This window comes from Eleginops maclovinus, chromosome 9 (assembly GCF_036324505.1).
Source record: "Eleginops maclovinus isolate JMC-PN-2008 ecotype Puerto Natales chromosome 9, JC_Emac_rtc_rv5, whole genome shotgun sequence".
Taxonomy (NCBI): domain Eukaryota; kingdom Metazoa; phylum Chordata; class Actinopteri; order Perciformes; family Eleginopidae; genus Eleginops; species Eleginops maclovinus.
Window position 1 is genome coordinate 15,500,654 of NC_086357.1, and position 14,916 is coordinate 15,515,569.

The 14,916-nt window shown below is 40.7% G+C and overlaps 1 protein-coding gene across 4 annotated transcripts in view; it reads right to left on the minus strand.

Moving 5' to 3' along the window:
- crtc1b (CREB regulated transcription coactivator 1b) overlaps positions 1 to 11,900 on the minus strand; it is a 17,927-nt gene extending 6,027 nt beyond the window's left edge. Inside the window, exons 1-14 of one of the 4 annotated variants that reach the window (XR_010166411.1) lie at positions 11,755 to 11,900; positions 9,914 to 10,030; positions 9,314 to 9,441; positions 8,145 to 8,204; positions 7,763 to 7,857; positions 7,185 to 7,264; positions 7,062 to 7,105; positions 6,049 to 6,272; positions 5,370 to 5,515; positions 4,410 to 4,676; positions 3,676 to 3,762; positions 1,344 to 1,430; positions 1,082 to 1,256; positions 267 to 388 (exon numbers count right to left, since the gene is read on the minus strand). Coding sequence is in view for 3 of the 4 variants with exons in the window: in XM_063890952.1 (XP_063747022.1) it covers positions 1,082 to 1,256; positions 1,344 to 1,430; positions 3,676 to 3,762; positions 4,410 to 4,676; positions 5,370 to 5,515; positions 6,049 to 6,272; positions 7,062 to 7,105; positions 7,185 to 7,264; positions 7,763 to 7,857; positions 8,145 to 8,204; positions 9,314 to 9,441; positions 9,914 to 10,030; positions 11,755 to 11,880 (1,636 nt within the window). In the remaining variant the exon portion in view is untranslated. The remainder of the gene's footprint in view (positions 1 to 266; positions 389 to 1,081; positions 1,257 to 1,343; positions 1,431 to 3,675; positions 3,763 to 4,409; positions 4,677 to 5,369; positions 5,516 to 6,048; positions 6,273 to 7,061; positions 7,106 to 7,184; positions 7,265 to 7,762; positions 7,858 to 8,144; positions 8,205 to 9,313; positions 9,442 to 9,913; positions 10,031 to 11,754) is intronic. The other 3 variants (XM_063890953.1, XM_063890952.1, XM_063890954.1) reach the window with 3 other exon arrangements.
- Between the last annotated feature and the right edge of the window lie 3,016 nt (positions 11,901 to 14,916).

Genomic DNA, 14,916 nt, shown 5'->3' on the forward strand with positions numbered 1-14,916 from the left:
ATGTAGTTGCTTATGTTTGAATGAAAAGAGTAAAGGCTCATTTGATCCTGTGGAAGGAAGTCAAACTTAAAGGTCCCCTATTATGCAAAATGCACTTTTTGCTGTCTTTTATACATAAATTTCCCCGGTGTGTAAGGAGACTACAACCAGAAAATACAACCGTCTCTCTTCCTGCTTACCCACATCTCTAAAAACGGGGGTACAAATGAGCTGATCCAGATTTGCTGCCGATATGACGTCCTAACCGAAATGTGGGCTGGCTTTACCTTGAACTCCTGGCAACGTCCCACCCACGTGAAATCTCCAAACCGATCGTCAGCAATATACAGTCGTGAGCTGAATCACCTCCGCAGCACCTCTGTGTGTCTGTGTGTATTCAGCAGGATGTCTGCAGGAGGGACTTAGAGTTGTTGTATATATAATACATATAATGTCACTGTTCTAGTGGTAAACACTGAGAAGTGTTTCAGAAATAAAGCTTGATGTGGTTTTGAACATAATATGGGGTTTAATCAAGGCAGCGTTTAGCTGAGTATCTCCGTTAGAGACTTCTCTCTTCATACAGAGAGCTACATGACGCTGCAAAAGGGCGTGGCCAGCTTCAGGTCCGTTCAAATTTAAAGCGACAGTCACAGAATCAGCACTTCAGCACAGGGCTGAAATAGAGGGGTATGGCTACAATGGGTGATCTGTTTGGTATTTTGAGCAAAACACTTCACAGAAGTTTTGTATAGATATTGCCCTACAATATACTGTTCAAATATAGCACAATAGGAGACCTTTAATACTTGTCATGATACTAATCACACACTACAGTTCTCTGTACTTGACCATGATTGTGTTTCCATAGAAGGGCAAAGTGTATAAAATGTGACAGAAGCAAAAAACTGTAAGGGGTTTTGAGGGTTAAAGGACTCCTGTGTGTGTGTGAGTTTTCAAACGTTGAACTAGGATTGTTTTCCCTTTATGAGAATCACCTTGAGATTTCGCTGAATTTTACCATGTGATATAGAAATGACAACCTTCATAATTTGTATATATGCACAGTGAGGTGTTTCTGATGGACAGGTGATGTTGCTACCTGTGAGGATGATGTTGGGGATGTTGCCGTGGTTACCGTAGCCGAGCTGCTGCGAGTCCTGTAAGCTGCTCCCGGTGAGGCCCATCATGGCCGCCTGTGTGTAGTTGAGGGTGGAGCACTGGTTGTATAGGCTGTTGGAGCTGATGGGGTTCTCAATCATGTTAAACTGCTCCAGCTTTAAAAAGCACAGACGGATAAAATCAGGTACAGGGGGAGGAAAACTGTTCTGCCATTGTTGCTTATTGTTGTGTGCTTTTGTCACCTGGTGAGAGAGGGCATTGGTCTGCCTTAATGCCAACTGCTGATCGTAGAAGGAGTCGCCAAATATACTGCCCACCATGGGAATGTGCTGGAGGAAGAAAAGTAAGTCCCAAAAATCAGAATCAATATCAGGGAAGTAGCTACATATAACACTCTGTAATTAAATGAGCCAGGAGGCAAGTTATCTGGGTCCACAGGCAGACAGTTCAGCAATGGAGAAACGGAAAACACAAGCAAACACACAACAGTCAGTCTGAGCAGCGCCCGAAGAAGCAAATGGGTTTAATGACCAGGGCTGTCGTGGTTATGAGACAACAGAGGAGGTTGATATAAGTGATGCTCTTACACACCTAATAACTTTGAATGAAAAAAAGAAAATCCAAAATACTAAGACGTGAAATGGAAATAAGAACATGTGGCTGTTTTTCCCATCGCTCTGGACAGGACACACACCAGTGATGTGTTAACCACAGCAGCCCTGTTCACTGTCACACAAACATAAACACAAATCGACCTGCTAAAGAGAAGTTCTAGTATTTGTCAACCGAATATTCAGATTTTTTGGTCCATTAATCGGTCAGCGTAGCACTTAGACCTCAATGTGGCCGTTTCACAAACGTGGCAACAGCAGCTTCCCAAACGACTTCAGTTTAACAGAGAATATCTCCAAGATGTTTTTAAGAAACTGTTTCACAAAACTGCAAAGCGTATTCACAGATGAACTTTCAGACTGAAACAACTACCGGCTTTATTGGATCCACTCTCTTTTCATTCCTTTAGCCTTTATTGGATAGGTGACACTTCACATTCGAACAGTGTGTTGATGATTTCTGTAACTAGTGACATTTTTTGTCAAGTATTAGTAGATCCAAAGTGAGACAGTGTTTCCTTAATATCTACATTGATGATGTTGGGAAAATATTTTAAAAATGTAAAGTAGTCACAGTTGACAAAAAGTGTAACAACATTACCCAGATGATTAAATACTGGAATTTCCATTGGAAGTATTCTTGCTATGAGGAAAGCAATAAAACTAAACTTAATTCAAAAGTAAAATCCCCCCCAAAAAAATCCTTCCAGTCCAGTGAGGAAGTCAATATGCAGGTTAACAACGATTGCATTTAAATATAAAAAAATCAGCTTTGCAAATGTTTTATGGAGGGAAATAAATCCAACAGATTTGTTGGATGTATTAATTCACACTGCATTTTGTGTGAGTAAAAAATGTTATTTAAACATAGCTTTTTCCCTACTCCCAAGGGTAACATTAATCAAATGATCTGTTATTCAACAATTCAAAGTATATATTTTAGCCATTAATAACTTCATTTTGTTCACTTTTTGACAGTAATTACTTAACTTGATGTGGCCTTCCACCTTGAAAAACACTGAACAGAAAGTGTATTATTAAAACACATGCAAGCTGTCTTTGCCTTTCTGCCAAATGTTTTACTGAAGTCAGGATAAGGTCTGATGACTTTCCCCCAGTGGAGGGAATGATATGTTTTGTTTGTGTGTATGTGTATAACAGATGTAAACTGATTTTTGCACGTTGCGTGGACTAGCAGCTCAGCGTTCTAGACTTACAACAGAAATTTTACCACTAAAGGGAAGCAATGCCTTTTTTCAACCAGCTCTGGATTGTTGCAGTGTGGTTGGTTTTGAGCCAATGCACAATGTTTGGCTTTCTTTCCATGTTATTCTCTGAGGGAACTCCGTGCTCCAGTAACAATCTGCGAAATCACAACATCTCTCATTTGAACATACCATCCATACTGCAATGGTGAAGACCGGCTTAAAATCCGCAAATTTCGACTTTAATTCTGACTGCTGATAATAAGGATCACAGTACAATTTTTGGAAATCAAGAAACATTATTGTTGGTCTGTTCATAAGGAGTAACAAAACGAGACAAAAGACCTCGGAACCATCATAACTGCAGCTCATCCTGAGAGAGAAGTCTCAATCTCAATCCTGTGGGGTGCATAAAGGGGAGGTTAGACTATTCATTTTTACTGATGAGAACATGAACGCACCATTCTGCTACTTTATGAAACCTAGCTCTACTGGTTGATAACAGCTAACTGCTAACATTAGCTAACCTAAAATCAGGACCTCTTTAAACAAACAAACTATTGCCATGTTGTCAAGCACACAGTGAGGGGTTACAGACATGGGGTGATGAAGAAATGAGTTATGCAGCTGTTGACACCATGAGTGGCTAACTGCAGATACAGAGGATGAAAAGCAGCCTAAACTCATCTACAGTTAGCTTTCCCCCAGGCGCAAAGACCTTCCCCAAACAGCAGCTAGCTCGGTGGGTGGGCCCTTACTTGAGGCGAGCCGCCGGGGGAGAAGCCTTGATTGGAGACGGGGGAGGTTGGAGACTGAGTGGCTGGTGAGCCAGTCTGATTGCGGTACTGTTGGAGGGAAGAGGGTTAGCTAGCACTAAGCTTCATGCCTTTCACACACAAATCTCAAAGGACCGGATGTGAGAGGGCATCACGCTTGGATCTGCTCATTGTGTATAATGTGTTTGGGTGGGAAATTATACCAATCCCCACCGGATAAATGGGAAAAACTCTTTGGCTGTTGCTGCTGTAATTGAGGAAAATGTGATTGTGGAATAGTTACATCTACTAGTCCTACTAAAGTTAAAGTGATGTATTACTGTATCTCAAAAGCTTATTTCTTGCTTCAGTACACACTCATCCAGCCAATAAAATAGGAAAAGTATCCTACACAAAAGCTGAGAATGTTAGAAATTGCTAAAAAGTGAGAAGATATAATCAGCTTTAAAAGACATGAATAAATATTCCTTAAGATGAACATAAGACAAGTAATAAAATAAGGTTAAAACGCATACTTATCAGATGATGAGTTTAAATATATTTCCCTTATAAGGTGTTCTTTTACAAAAATCTGTCTCAAAGCCAAGTGACATGAAAATAATAAAAGATAAATCCTGGCATGTATTCTGTAAATAAGGGGGCAAACTGACTAGAAGATTAAACTAAAGGTCTTTATCTATGCTTACACCTTGCGACTAAACTTCCTAGTTTCTTACCGAGCCGATGCTGATGCTGGCGGTGGTCTGGCTTTGGCTGTCTGGGGAGGGGCTGCTTGAGGTGGTACCGGGGGAAGCCAGGGTGGGCAGGGTGATGAGCTGGATGCCCTGCGGCAGCGCCTGATGCTGCTTCAGGAGGTCGTTGAGCAGCTGAGCCTGGGCCTGGGCCGTCAGCTGGTTGAACAGGGGGAACTGGGAGAGCTGCTGCTCCAGGGTCAACGACTCTGTGGACACGGCCTGAAGATAGACGAATACACTCCGTTTAGGCTGGTCCCAAAAAAAGTGATATACGTTAAATGTACGGAAGAATATTTCAGTGTCATTTCAGCTCTTCGTCCTCTGAATGCCAGGCTGCTTTAGTAGTAAGTAGTTTAACTTGACTGTTCCACTGCTAAAAAACGTGAAACAACCATAGGAAACAGTTTGTAGATGCACTTATGTCAAAACTGATTTTTGTTGACTACTCTCTTTCTAGCGATTGGAATGACAACCACTCCAGTTGACTGTTACTGCGGAGAGCAGCAAACAAAAACTGCAGAGCTTAATGACGCATCTTTAAAAAAGGCAGTTCACCCAAAAGAAGGAATAAATATTTTTTCTCTTACCCGACATGCTATTTATCAGTCGAGATTGTTTTGGTGCTAGATGCCATGTAGATGTCTGCCTGCTTACAAATATAATTGAAGTAGATGGCACGTTGCTCTCAAAGAGGAAAGAAATACTTAAAAACTTAAAAGCCATGTCTATTTCCAGAAATCACGACCCAGTTAATCCACAGACCTTGCTGTGAGCAGTCTCATGTAACAGCCATTTTCTTTCTTTCTTACAGATTCTATTTGGTGACAATCTCAAATCACACCCAAAGATTTATAAAGAGCTCTACAGGTTTGAGGAACATCATGTTTTTCTTTTTACTTCAGGGTAAAGTGTTCCCTCTAAGTTTTCAGAGCAGATCCTTACCTGCGTGATGTTAATGGGAGAGGTGGGTGAGAGCTGCTGTGGGGACTGCTGGAGATGGAGTTCAGAGGTGAGGGTTAGTGGCACCACAGGGGGTAGCCGGCGCTGTGACGTTACAGTCATGGTGGGCTGAGGGGAGCTGGGAATGCCTGGGGACGGGAAAAAAATTATAATGGAGAAGACATAAAAAAGGTGTCTTTGTTTCCCACTCAACTCAGAGCAACTGAGTGCTGTAAAGTAAAAAGAATAACCTTCAATCAATTTCATATTGCCTACTTATTGCTATGAAATATTTTAGCGCTGCAATATTATTTTCATTGTCAATTACTCCAGCAATTATTTTTGTTAATTGTTTATTGTATTAAATTTCAGACAATTGGGAAAAATGTCCATTCCAGTTTCTTAAAGTCCAAAGTGACGTCTTTATACATCATTCTTTTTTCAGCCCAAGGATATTTAATCTAATATGATATAACAATGCTAAATGCATATTTGAGATGCTGAAAACAGCGTATCAACATGGAAGACGGTTGTATTTCGGTCAATGAACTTAAAAGATTTTTCAGTTGATTGTTGCAGATCCAATATCTTCAACTCAAAATGTGTATTGTGCTGTTCAAAAATAAAGTCCTTTTCTTTAACGACAGGTTAAGTTTGACTGTTTTTCTAATTTTAACTCTACCATGGCTGGCAGCGCTGATGCCCAGGTGGGTGAGGTTGGTGGTCAGGCTGCCCGTGCTGGTGGACGCGCTGAGGGAGGGGAAGGTCACGGTGTCCTCGGGGTCCAGTGGGGTGGACAGTGGAGGGGGGAACTGGATGTTGGTCAGGTCAGGCAGCGAACCCCCGGTGTTGTGTGCCGCTGGGAGCAAGGATGGGTTCAACTCCTGGTCTGGTGATGGGAATATACTACAAGACACAATTGCTGTCAGTCAGGAGAAGGGCTGCTCTCATTATGAATCGCTCCTGAAACAGTTTTACCCTATTGAGCACCCTTTGGGTTTCTACAGGGATGTTTATCAATTGTGTTTAAGTTTAGTTTAGTTTATTTGAATCCACATCCCACACAGACAAGACTAGTAGTGGAAAATTCAGATAATCATACCAGTGACTCATTGCAAATCATCAAATCTAGAGTATCAAAAGGACGTATTACCCATAGTAGCCGATCTACAGACTCAGACTAACCGTCCAAAAAAACCCATCAACATAAATCAACCTCCCATCTGTATTTTGTTCAAAGCTTAGCAAACTCTGCATTTCTTTAACACCTCTATTTAAAAGATGCGGTTTACTACAGGTTTCATCCAACTTTAGTGTTCTTCTGAGATTTGTATAGGTAGTAAATTCCATTCATGCATAACTCAGTACCTGACCGTTGGTCTGATTGTGCCTATCATGTAAAATTCTAAATTAGAATCTAAAATGAAAGATTATTTTTTTTATGCAGGATAAAAGGAGTCTTTGTGAGAGATATTTCTGAGAAACACAAGTAAATGATTGATCAGTTTGTTACTACCATAATAACTAGTTCCTACAGTACCGGAGGCAACATGTTAAAGTACTTTTGCAGCACCTTTCTACTGTACCTCAACCAGCTGTCTGTATCAGTGCACTTACAGCATGACTTATTTTTAGCAGTGTGACTGAATAGGTCACAGTTTCACTGGAGAGATAATAAAATAATAGACCACTCACTTGATTCCTGGGACATCACATGTGTTAGACTTTGATGAATCATCCTGAGGAGAGAACATAATATTGAGCCGTAAATCTGACGTGGTCTGACATCTCGTTAGCCCTTCCCTTTCCCGTCAGTACCTTCTTGTCATCCCACAACTGTTCCTGTGCATCCTCATTTGAATCCGAGTTCTCTGTCCCAGGCACTGTTAACAGCAGTACTAATAAGGGAAACAGCAAGACACAGTGGCTTTGCTTTGAAAAAATGCATGACAATAGAAATCAGAGCAAGAAATGAGTCATCAATATCTGAGCCAGTCAGGCATAATAAAGCTGTGCACTAGATTTCTGAGTGTCTAAAAATAGCAAGGTGAGCACCAGACAGACCGAGTGGATGCCAGCCCATCTTGGCTTCATTATATGAGAGCCTCACACATAAAAAGACATAATCCATGGATAATCAGTGAATTATTGATCCTCCCTTCTAGCTCACACTGAGTCAGCTCTATTCAGAGATGTTACTTCTCTGCAGAGTACTATAGCAGCATGCTGAAGCACTTCTTTGCCCTGGATCAGTTTCCATTTACTCCATAAATATTTCATCAAGAGTCTAGATCTACTTCAACCCTTTTATATCGTTCAAAGATTGCAGCCTGAATTAGTACAAAGCCCATTAATAAAGGAATGCGGCTCTGTTTTGTAACTGGAGCTTCCATTACCTCGTTTAGGCTGCAGCTCCTGTGATCCCCCGGCAAACACCTCCTGGGGTTTGGGATTCATGGCGCTCTGGTGTAAGGCAGAGTCCGAATTTGTCCTGTATGTGTGAGAATGATGCGATGTCAGCAAAATTCTAGCAAAATCCCCAACACTGGCAGACAGCCAATTCTACAGCATCACATCCAGAAAGACCCACATTCTGTTACATACCTTTACTTGCCTTCATATAGCTCAATGTGCCCTTCTTTGAGTTGGTCGACTTAATAAATGTTACATATACCAACATGGATGCACAAAATCATGTAATTTTATATTTGTAATCGAGATGTTTTGTTGTGTATCCTCGTTAACATTTTGGCATATGGACAAGGGGAGTTAGCTTACCTTCTCCAGCTAGTGTCTGGCGGAGGGGAGAGGTAAACTGAGCTGTAAGGGCAGCTGTCGATGTGAATTTGGTTAAGGCGAATAAAGTAGAGGGGATGAAAAATGGATAGCAGCTAATCCGCACTATGATGTCTGCTGGCTGATTCAACCTGATACATAATAACTAACTGCACTCACAAGTGTTATTAGGATTCAATTACATTGAAAGTCAGTGTCTTGTTATCAAATCTATGTCTAAGAAAACTCTTGTCAATGAGAGTCTAACAAGTAAGGGCTAATGTGCAGCGAGAGAGCCCGCCACAAAGCGGAGGGATCTTGATCAGCCTGTCAGGTGTTTTTTTTCCCCATAATGACCGCCTCGCTGCGCATTATCCTGCTTATTACACAGCCAGATACTCAATAAACTAATGAAACCACTTCCATTATTAATTGAAATTATTTTATTGACTCAAAAATTATTATATTTCTTCTGCTAAGAAGAAAAAAAACCTCTGTTCCACACCGTACCAGCGAAAACAATAACTGTACGGCAGCACTGATTGAGGTTTTCTATAACTGTTCAAGTCTGTCCACAGTTTCTGACACACAAACAAGTCCTTTGTGGAGGTACATTTAATGATTTCTTCTCTTTCAATCCATCTCAAATGTTATTCGTTTTATTTATTTAATAATTCTTTAAAAACCCATTTGGGAAATTATTTGACCTGGTTGAGATTAAGTGTGACACTTTCCATTTATAGACTATGTTTTTACAGGTGAAAGTGTTTCCTGGAAAGCTTGGCAGTTTGTTATTGACTGAAGGTAAGACATGTAAAGCACAGCCTGTATATCACTGTACGGAAACGTCAATGAAAAGCAACAGCTGTAGGAGCCTCACATATCAATTAAATATCAACAAAGTTAAACTAACTAAGTAAAGTAATATTTTCTGGTTTTTAGCTTTTTCGGTTCTTAGAAGATAATAGCACCACTGGACAAGGAGCGGTAAATTCTATGAAACCTGTTCAAACCCATCAAAAATATTGTTTCTCTTAAAATGATGACTTAAATTACACAGTTAATGTGTGACTAAATAAGCAAACCTTGAGTAGCAGCCGTAGAAGCATCAAAGCAAACGTTAATGCTAGGAAAATAACACCAAAATGCTTCCAACAACAACAAAAAAGGATATCTGGCGGCCATGTTTGTCGACTGACAGCGGCCGGCGGTGAGGAGACATGATGCGGTTGCGGTCACGGTACACACGTTCCACCAGCCCGTGGTGCCTAGTTGTCCGACTGGTGTCCAGCACAGAGTTCTAGATGTGAACACACCAGGTGAATGAGGCAAAACAGCTTTCTTGCAGGACAAAAATACGTCTTAGGATAAATGTTTTAGGATACATGTCTTAGGATTAATGGTGCAAATGTGTTTTTATTTCAAAAATGAGTCAAGCCATGGGCCCCCCATACTGATGCTCGAGTTGGCAAATGTATTTAAAGATGGAAAGCCATGACAAGCAATGATATACTTTAAAATTTAGGAACCAAATTACACTGCAGGGTTTAACAAAGTTATGGCTTCCTTGCACTCCTGGACCATGATTAAAAACCTGGTAGGACTATGCAGCCGTTCAAGACTCATCTAAGCCTGCAGACTTCTCTGTTTTTGAGCCAGAACAACAGATAACTGCGACCTTTGTTTTAGTTCATTATCACCATCAGCTTAGCAAGGTACACCGATTGAGAACAAACCATTGATTTACCAGCCAAGAGAGGCTAAGGGCTCACCTGAAAAGGCAGGTCAATGTTGCCATTTCCAATCTGATTGACATTGGGCAGTGAGCCTCCATAGTACTGTCCACGATTCTGCCCTAGTTGCAAATACTGGGTCTTCTGTAACTGCAACTGTGCAAAATAAAATTGCATGAAAGCATGAGTGAATGATTTATCTGATTTACAAATAAAGTGATGCTAAAAATGAATGACGCCTGCCAGTCCACAGTGGTGAAAGGAAAGATATATTGACAGATGAAGAATGATGAAACAGGCAGATTGGCTTTTTCAAGAACAACCAAGAGGCAAGACATCTTTCATAGCAACACAAAAAACAAGAAACAAAATCACATCACCTGATGTGATTGACACCTGACTGACAGCTGGTTTGATTTCAGTCCTTCAATGTAACACACCTGGTGATAACATTAGCCATGTGTCTTAACACAAAACCAGTCACAAAAGTAATGTATGTTATTACAAAAACAGTGATGGAAGTGCTCTTTTACTTATAATGAAGTTGATAATGATCTGAACAAATGTAATGGATTAATGTTGGGATGGCAACACAAGGAAATCTGGCAGTGATGACAAACTGACTTTAATTTAGTTGTTTTTCCCTGCAATAAATGAAAGCACAGCTCAAATACACACTGATGAAGGCGTGTGGTAAGTGGCATCATTTACTGCAATTGGTCCAATAATTAGCCCAAACAGTTCCTGGCAAAAGATGTTCCCCCTTCTGTGGCTGATAGAGTTGAAATGATGTATTTATTACTTGATTATTAGTTTATTAAATGTCAACAACTTTGATTATTGATAATTTCGGTGATTTTCTGGGGGAAAAAACCAAGACATTTTACACTATTATTTTATAATAATCATTTTAATAGTAAACTAAGGCTTTAATTGTATTATTGTGACAATCAATTAATAATGTCTTTATTCTATAAGAGGTCAGGGGAATGGTAAAAAATATATATATATAATATGCAAAAATAATAACTTGATAATACATTAAAACAGAAAGGCAGCAAATCCTCGCAGTTACCCAAACATTTGGCATTATTGAATTGCACATTATTTAATAAATAACTTGTTTTCTCGTTCTATTACTTTCCATCAATGGATGAACAAAATCATTCATTTCCAAGTTACAACCTCAAGGAATAAGGAAACTATGTACGGTTGACAGGAGAAAATAGCTTCACATATTGTTCCTCATCCTTCAAAAACAACCGACAAATATGTTTTTAATATATTTTGTTAACATAATTTAAACTTTTCTTAGATTCAAAATAAAAAAGAAGCACCACATTTCCCTTAATATCGCTAATACTTTAAAAGACGTAATCAATAACAAATACTGTAAGGCGATGGTAAACAGCAAGGGGTAAATAGCATCCGGATAAAATGGTTAGAACATCTGGCTGGCCAGCAAATGATAACTTAGACCTCTAAGAAATATTACTTCCTTAGTTGTATAGCAGCTGATTTTCCTAACATGTTGTTATACAATTATTTACATCTCGTTGATTTGTTTGCTAACGAAAATGACACCAGTGACTAGTCAATCCAGCACAGGTGCACATTATTATTCACAGCCCAAGCACGCTAGCTAGGCTAACGCTGCACACCAGTAGCTGGTTATGTCTGAAAAATGCTGGCATGATATAACGTTGAATAGGCACGGTGAAAGCATTATTTGATTGTGGTGAACTGACGTCTATATTAAGGATGTTAATGTCAACTTTAGGTACTTAGCATCCCAGCGTTCAAATGTATCTCCGCAGCGCTCGACAGCTGCCAAACAGCGATGCAACAAAACATAAACAGCCGGGGTGTGCACCTCTTACCCGAGCAGCTCTGGTGATGTTCAGCTCTTTCATCACTTCTTCAAACGCAGCAGTTTCCTCCGCCTGTTTCTGATTATGTAAAGCGATTTTTTCGCTAAATTTTCGAGGATTGTTAGAGGACGCCATCTTTCCCCTCTTCTTCTCAATGGAATGTTACGTTACGCACCACGCTAGGGCCTTCTGGTGTCGTCATCACGCACGGTCAGCGTAGTGTGTTGATGTTCTGCTCCTTTTGCGCATGCTGTTGACTTGACAGCAGATAGCATGAGCTAAAGTAAGATCATTTTATGTTCAAGATGCATAATATGAACAATGGCGTAAATTGTACATTGAATATCTGTGTATGGTGGATATAGTTACAACAAAGTAAGCCTATACATATGTATTCCCGGCAAATTTGTATATTATTTTCTTTATTGAACACATATTAAAGAACACACAAGTTCTCGTGAAAAATACACACATATACTATATTACAATTAGGGCTGTCAATCGATTAAAGAAAATTAACTAATTAATCGCACAAATTTCTGTAATTAATCGCGATTAATCCATCAATAAATTATGAAATAAATAAATTAATGTAGAATAAACACAGAAAGTGTATCTAAATTCACAGACCATTTTAATGGCTTAAAGTGCACATATGCACAGTGCAAATACAACAAATAATTCAGAACATTGAACATTTTTCACTCCATAGACATAATTTACTTAGTCCTTCTTTACATTCAGCCAGTTATGGAGGCAGACCTGTTTGTTTACGTTATCAGGGGACAAAGAAGCTCGCTTCTTTTGAATGATGTGGCCTGAGAGTGAGTACAACCTCTCACAAGGCACTGTGGTTGCAGGGGTTGACAGGTACTTGCGTGCAATGGGTGCCAGCCTGGCATGTGCTCCCTCTCTCTTTGACCACCATTGTAGTGGACACCCCTCTATGTCCATTTTTGGCTCTGCTTTGTAGTGATCCAGACAATGCTCTATGGACTCCTCCTCGTCATCTGAATCAGAAGAACACAGCAACATGGACACCCTCCTCCTCTTCTTTGGTGATGGGTCCTCTGTTGTCTCAGCAGGTGGTTGTTGTGCACATGTCTCTCTCATCATCAGGTCATGTACTGAAGCCCACACCTCACTCCTTTCATCTTTTGGAAGGCACTTAAGGCTGTAAACCTAGGGTCAAGGGCAGTAGTAATCTTCAGCCATTCGAGGTTGGTGCTATCCTTCCGTTGAGCTAAGTCTGTGGTAAAGGCCTTCTTGAACATCAGAAGATAAACTGGATCATCGTCTGAGGGCTCCATAACTCTGAACAAGTGGCATAAGGCTGGCAAGACCACTGAACAGGAGACATACTGCTCTCCCCCAGCAGTTCAGTCACATATCTGCAATGGAAAGCACAAGGTGTTAAACATTTCAGTACATCTTTATTAACAACACAGAGCACCGCGCACACACACAGGGGAAAGAGAGAGGGAGAGAGAGAGAACAACAACATACACACACACAAACACACACACACACACACACACACAAAGGAGATGGAGAGAGAGAGAGAGAACAGCACACACACAGTGAAAGAGAGAGGGAGAGAGAGAAAACAACATACACACACCAGATGGAGAGACAGGGAGAGAGACAGAGAGAGAGAGAGAGAGAGAGAGAGAGAGAGAGAGAGAGAGAGAGAGAGAGAGCACACACGTGACAGAGAGAGAGAGGGAGAGAGAGAAAACGGTACACCTATACTGTACACAGGAGATAGGGAGAAAGAAAGAGAGGGAGGAGAAACAAGAAATAAATAACTTACCTTCAAGGTTCAAGTAGTTCCTCCAGCTTTTGCAGTTTGGCAAGCTCCTGGTCAGTCAACATGGCAACCTTGCACTTTGGCTGCGCCAGGGTAGTGGTCAGTGGAGATTTGTTTCTCTGCATCCTTTTTACCATCTCCAGCATAGAATTCCATCTTGTTGCAACGTCCTGAGCAAGTGATTCTTGCTTAAGTCCGTGTGCAACTTGCTGTTCGTTTCATTCCTGAGCGTTAGATGGACTATGCTTAAAGTGCCCGACAATCTTACGACATTTGGCCAGAACACTTTCAAATCCACTGTCTTTAAGTGAGACTGTGACCGTTCTTTGCAGACAGTGGGCCATGCAAGGCAGGTGTTCAATTGGAAGTAGCCTCGCGGCAGCTACCATGTTACGAGCGCTGTCAGTGCAGAGTGTGGTCAACTTATCCTTGATTTCCCATTCGTTTGCAACATCCATAAAATGGTTAGCACATGCCTCGGCATAATGTCGCTCCTCGGTTTTACTCACAGTAAGTGCAAACGACTGCAGAGTCCAGTCTTGATCAATGAAATGCGCTGTGACGCCCAAATAATTATCGTTGTTGACAGACGTCCAGTGGTCACCTTTGACAGCGATGTGCTTTGCTTGCTCAAGCATGTTCGTCCGCTCTGCCCTCTCATCCTCATACAACGTGTGTATTCTTGACACGATGGTTCCTCTCGAGGGTAAATTACAAGAGGTATCTCCCGATGCAACACGAATTACTTCTCTCAGTCCATCATCCTCTACTGTGCTAACTGGGCAGCAGTTTTTAACTATCCAAGTAACCAAGGAATTGGTTAACTTTTCACTTACAGGTTTCGTTATTCGCCCACGAGTGCCACACTCCTGTAGTGTAGACTGGCGAGGTCCCGTGGAGGTAATTTCAGCAGGGTGTTTTGCTTTGAGGTGATACGCTAAAGACGTGTTACTTCTGTGGAAATTAAATTCGACTTTGCAAACTGTGCAAATTGCCTTGGTTTTGTCCAACGAGCCGTCGGCCAACTTTTTAAAATGAAACTTTCCCCCTAAAAGTCCGTCCTTATCCATCTTTCCGCAATAGACTCTCCTTTAGTTAGGATAGATGTTTCCGCAGTTTGCGTGCGCACGTGACCAAAGGTTATGGGTCAGCCGCCACCAGAATTTTTTAATTTGTTTAAAATTAATCGCCAAAATGTACGCGTTAACTTTGACAGCACTAATTACAATATAAACGATATCAAATGAAATAAAACACATCAAAAATAATAATAATCCTTAAATAGGTTTATGTGTTCATAAAGCCACAGCTTTCTAAACAAATCATTGCAGATTCCCTCAAGTATATGACTTTTTATAAAA